At 38.0% G+C, this 5,198-nt stretch overlaps 2 protein-coding genes across 3 annotated transcripts; one reads left to right on the forward strand and one right to left on the reverse strand.

Annotated features, from left to right (window-relative positions):
• Positions 1–578: 578 nt before the first annotated feature.
• Positions 579–3,328, reverse strand: LOC106936654 (NADH dehydrogenase [ubiquinone] iron-sulfur protein 6, mitochondrial-like). Its single transcript, XM_015017788.1, has 4 exons — positions 3,017–3,328; positions 2,719–2,772; positions 1,941–2,063; positions 579–704 (listed from the first exon to the last, which is right to left on the reverse strand). Exons 1-4 carry the CDS (start codon positions 3,278–3,280, stop codon positions 636–638), a joined length of 510 nt encoding a protein of 169 aa, XP_014873274.1. The 5' UTR covers positions 3,281–3,328; the 3' UTR covers positions 579–635.
• A 100-nt stretch (positions 3,329–3,428) lies between these two features.
• Positions 3,429–4,792, forward strand: LOC106936655 (39S ribosomal protein L36, mitochondrial-like). Of its 2 annotated transcripts, none has more exons than XM_015017789.1 (2): positions 3,429–3,545; positions 4,336–4,788. In XM_015017789.1, the coding sequence occupies exon 2, from the start codon at positions 4,347–4,349 to the stop codon at positions 4,707–4,709; it is 363 nt and encodes a 120-aa protein (XP_014873275.1). In that variant the 5' UTR covers positions 3,429–3,545; positions 4,336–4,346; the 3' UTR covers positions 4,710–4,788. The 2 variants fall into 2 exon arrangements, with proteins under 2 accessions (XP_014873275.1, XP_014873276.1); XM_015017790.1 differs by having other exon boundaries at positions 3,443–3,501; positions 4,329–4,792.
• The last annotated feature ends 406 nt before the right edge of the window (positions 4,793–5,198 follow it).

Below are 5,198 nucleotides of genomic sequence, written 5' to 3' on the forward strand. Positions count from 1 at the left end.
ATCACCAGGGACCGAACACGCCAACGGTGTCTGGAGCCTGAGCCGAGCACGGGCCAATTTGGCATGCAGAGGTCTATGGAGAATAAGAGCTGATGAAATATATATATGATCTTCTTCAAACATGTATTGTTCCGCTCTGCTGTGTCTCAGCAGGAAGAGCCCAGAGTTTTCCAGGCAGATCGTAGAGAGGAGATGCATTATGAAGCTAAGGTCCTCTCTGCAGGCACGAGCCTAATCTTTTATAGACGAGACTAATTCAAGATTATGAAAGTCCTGCAAATGTTGTGAAAGCAACGTAGATTAATATATGTTGTTCTTTTATTCCATACCTATTCTTAAAAAAAGCAACAACAAAAGAAAAAGCTAGAGTTAGACGCTAAAAAGCAGTTCACTGTTCGGACAGTCAGCTGAAGTACATATGCAGTACAGCACTGACCTCTGTTGGTCAAATGCTAGAACTGCATTAATCCAGGAATCCAGTAAAATTCAACATCTCTTTTTAAACATTTATAAGTATCACATTCATTTTTTTCCCTCGTTAAAGAAAAGCTTTGTTTAAAACAAACAGAAAAAAGCTCTCCCAGTTAGACAACATAATTTATTTTATACAGAGAAGCAAATACAGGGCTGATGCTTCAGTGATGATGCTTCTGCTTGAACTGCAGTCCACAATAGCCACACGTCCCCACCTTTGTGTCCTTATCCTGAGTGGAATCAACAAGACGCCTGCGTTAGTGGAAACACTTTTAGACCATATACATTTACAGCGCCATATACAACAATCATTGCAGATATTTCCCCAGACTCGAACACGTTACAAAACTTCAACGGATTTTACGAGAGTATCCACTACGAGAAACTAGGACACGTCGATACTGGGAAAACACTTCGTTGCAACACGGCATTCTGAAAATTACAATAGCTGAACTGATTGTGATAATCAACATTAGTTACATTTTTCTTTCTTCACAATTACACAATGTCGCCATTTCGGGCATTAAAAATAAGCATCAGTGGTGGGCATTACACGGGTAGCTGGCCAAACACCCATTAACGTCTGGACTAGAGCTGGGCAATAAACCAATTTTATCAGTAGCTGAAATTTTTGTTTTTGAACATTTAATTTTTAGAAAAATCAGGATTTTGTTTTTAACCATTGCACTCCTTGGGTTCCCATAGTTCAGAGTGACGTCAGCACGCTCAGTGCACACCATTTTGATTGACAAGCAGGTTTCATAACTTATAACCATTTATTTTGACTTTGAATTCTGATCAACGATATGATGAAATATAACAGCCTAAACATTTGTTTCTCTTCTCATTACAAGAACAAAGTGATAGCATTATAAGAATACAATCATAGTAATACAAGAATAAAGTCATATGACAATAAAGTCAAAATAGTATGAGAATAAAGTCGTAATATTAGGAAGAATGAAGTAGTAATTTCATGAGAACTCCAACAAAGAAAAAAAACACACTAAATCATCCAACCTTTTCTCTAATTAAAACAACCTTTTTCTAATAATTTTAAGACTTTCTTCTAGATAATTTATGTCTTTATTCCGATGATATCACGACTATATTCTTGTAATTCAACAAAACTCTCTTGTAGCACAACTCACAGAAGGGACGACTGAAATAAAAGGCATTATTTAAGTCATATCGCCCAACCCTCGTCTGGACACCGGTCACTCACAGAGTTAATGTGTGCAAAGTATAAAAATGCTTCTGTAACATTTGGATGTTAGTTTTACATGGGAAATGAATACGTGACAAAATGGAGGGCTGTTACAAAGATAAAAAAGTGGATCATTACTCTACTGTAATATTGGGCTGTTTGTTCCTTAGAATTCACCTTTTCTTTGGTGGAAAACACATTCCTTGTACTTATTTCACACAATTTTCATTATATTACCAATTACATATATGAATCTTACCAAATTTATGTAGACTTTGGGATGTCCAAGTGCTCCTCCACCTCCATCACAGGACACCACCCTGGCCTCCAAGTGTGTCACTGGCTCTTCTGCCACGAGGTTGATGGCAAAATTCTTATTCACCTTAACACAGCACACAAATAAATAGAAGAAAACGCTACAAATCTTCAAATAAAGCCGCCAACATATGTTTTAACTGCCCAGAAGCGACATTGGTTTGTTTTTCTCTAACATGCAGGTTTTATTATGAGTAGACATTAAACAAAATATAAGCATAGAAGATATTAGATATTAGTAGCAGAGCAGACAAGTTATATATAAAAGGTAGTTGAGAGCAAATATTTATGTAAATTTTCTATGAAGATATATAAAAACATCTTTAAATATTTAAAGATATTTCTTTTGTGTTCTTTTGTAAACGCATTCACATAGCAACCAAAAATTACTACAAATTTGCCTTTTAACCAGTACTTAGTTTTAAAAAGGCAGCAAATTAATAAAAAAAATAGTCAATGACACATTTCTGGTATTCTTTATTTTGGATTTTCTGGCTATAAAAAAATATATTAAAACACTTCACAGCAACCATGACAAGCTATATGTATGTATATGATTCAATACAATTGTAAAACTACAAACTTTTCTGACTGGAGCTCAGCTAAGTTATTTTAATGAAAAAAAATAAAATAATAATAATCCTGTTTGGGCTCGTGTAAGTTTAAGGTCTTTTCCAATCATGTAATTGAGTTTCATATCCCTGTTTTAGACTACTTCTTACCTCTTTCTGTTTTCCGACAAACCGAGCTCTTCTCGGGTCTTTTTCATCAAACACCTAAAGGAAACCACATTCCAGTCAGATTTTACATTGATTTCATCGAAGTTATCTATATCACATGCTTGTAAATTGAGATAAAATGCAATTCTATTAGTGTTTAATGAATGTTGAGCAAAATAAGAAGCACATAACTTGTAGTAAAGGTGCTGTCCGATAATGGAGCTATAGCAACATTTGACTAAGGCGAGCTAACAGTAGGCCTACGTTTAAGCACTAAAAGCAGGGGACATTTTGGACCTACCTGGCCGGTATGCGTGATAGGCTCGCCGGTACTTGAAACCTCCACGCTGTATCGGTGGACGGGTACAGCAGTCAACCTTAGTGGTTGAACGAGCTTAGCGTTCCTAATGAAGGACAGAACTCTGCACACAGCGGCCGCCATGTTTACAAGAGTCAAGCTGCTGAGGTTGGGAAGGAGACTTTGAAATATTTTTCCCGAGGTACTGCCTGTCAGGTACAAACGCAAGCTGGAGGCTACAAATACATTTAACTTAAATTCGTACATTTAAAACACTACATTGGTAAAACAAGAAATAGAAACTAACCAAGTCTTATTTTAGAGCATCATAAACGTACCGTTTTTTTTAAAGCCACGCAGTTAAACAACCTTAAAGACCAAACTGGGGGAAACAATAGTCACTAACACTTAACCCGGAAGCGTTAAGTGTTAGTGACACAAACGCAAGAGTAGCATTGTGGTCTTGTTTCGACGTTTCGAAGGCAAATATCGGTGGTATAACACATGCTTTGAATCTACTCAGAATTCTCAGGTGGTGTGTTTTAATGCTTGACTTCATAAATGAATAGCGTTATGTACGAGATTTTCATGTTTAATACTTTTTATGTTAGACTCTAGCACTAGCAGGTCAAACTCTGAGCCGTCTGGTTTATATCGTGTAGCTGTTTATAGACGTTTTACAAATACTTAACATATAGTTATACTAAGTGGAATTAATTTATGTATGGTTGTGTTTTATAAGCTGTTTTATATTTAACCCTTTAATGCTGTGTTGAGTAGTTACTTCCACCCCTTGTTTTCCCCCGTTTTGTCATTGGAAACACTGACTAACGTTTCTGTGTTTATTTAATTTAATGGCATTGACAAACACAAAGTAGCGCATAATTATCATGTGGAAGGAAAAGAACCTCAGCATCCCATGGATTAATGCTGCCTTCACCGTGTTTTACCATGAGTTTGACATCTACACGATACTGTTGCTGTTTGCAATGCAGTTTGTTATCTAACGGAACATACATGCTATTCTGAAATGAAATTAGTTACTGAAGGCTGTCAGAATAAATTGGGTTGAATCCAATGAATGTATGCCATGCTTCACAGTCTTCTTTTTCTTTTTTTTTAAACTGTATATTTGATGCTACCTCTTCACAATTTCACTTTGTATTGGTCTGTTGCACAAAAGTCCTTTAAACTATATTGAATTAGACAAAACGTTGAAAAATTCAAGGTGCAAAATGTCCGTATTTTTCAGATAAACTGTACTCGCCTAAACTGCTTGTAACTTATTTAACCTCTAATATTTCTCATGAATCTCTCTGCAGCCTTTGTCACCATGGGTCCCCTCTTGCTGAAGCACCTGGCTGCCTCGCTGAGTCGACAGGTTCTCCAGATGAGCCGTTTCAATCCCACCGTTTCCACGACAGCGGCGAGTGCGTACAGGTGTCTGTGGACGGTCGCGGCCGCCCCGCGCTCGATGCTCCTGCTGGCGGCCAGAGTCACGCCTCTTCCGTCGTCGGTCCTCCAGGTCCAGGGCGGGCCGTCTCTGCTGCGTCTTCCCGGCGTCCATCCCTCGGCGGGGATGAAGACCAAGTCGGCCCTGAAAAAACGCTGCAAAGACTGTTTCTTTGTCCGAAGGAGGGGACACCTGTTTGTGTTCTGCAAGACGAACCCGAGACACAAGCAGAGGCAGGGCTGAACTGTTGAGAGAGAGCCGAGAGATGTACAAAGAATTTACCGAATCACTGCAGTAATAATAAATTGTCGTGACATTGTCATTGGGATTTATGTGACGTCTTTTTGTAAACATGAGTAACCCTTGTGGAAGAAAACAAACTAAATACTCATTAAATAGAAAATAGGAAGGTTTTCTGTAAGGAACTTATTTTTCAATTTATGTTTCAGACTTAGAAGTTTTGAAATACGCTTTGAGAAACTATTTGCCCTTTCAGACATTTCTTCCATTTAGTTCCCCTCTCCCCCATACTTCAGTGTTTCACTTCTGAACATTTTCATGGCTTCATAAAGCACTTTTTAAAGTTTTTTTTGTTTTTTGTTTTTTCATTCACGAGGAGGGAGAGAAGCGCCAGCATGACTGACAGCACTAATACCCGCCTCCCGGCTCTGATTGGTTGTTTCCAGTTAGCATTGAGAAAAGGTTGCTCCAATTATTCACAGATTATCTGTC

Source organism: Poecilia latipinna, unplaced genomic scaffold (genome assembly GCF_001443285.1).
Source record: "Poecilia latipinna isolate Pla-1442-1.1 unplaced genomic scaffold, P_latipinna-1.0 Scaffold2188, whole genome shotgun sequence".
Classification (NCBI taxonomy): domain Eukaryota; kingdom Metazoa; phylum Chordata; class Actinopteri; order Cyprinodontiformes; family Poeciliidae; genus Poecilia; species Poecilia latipinna.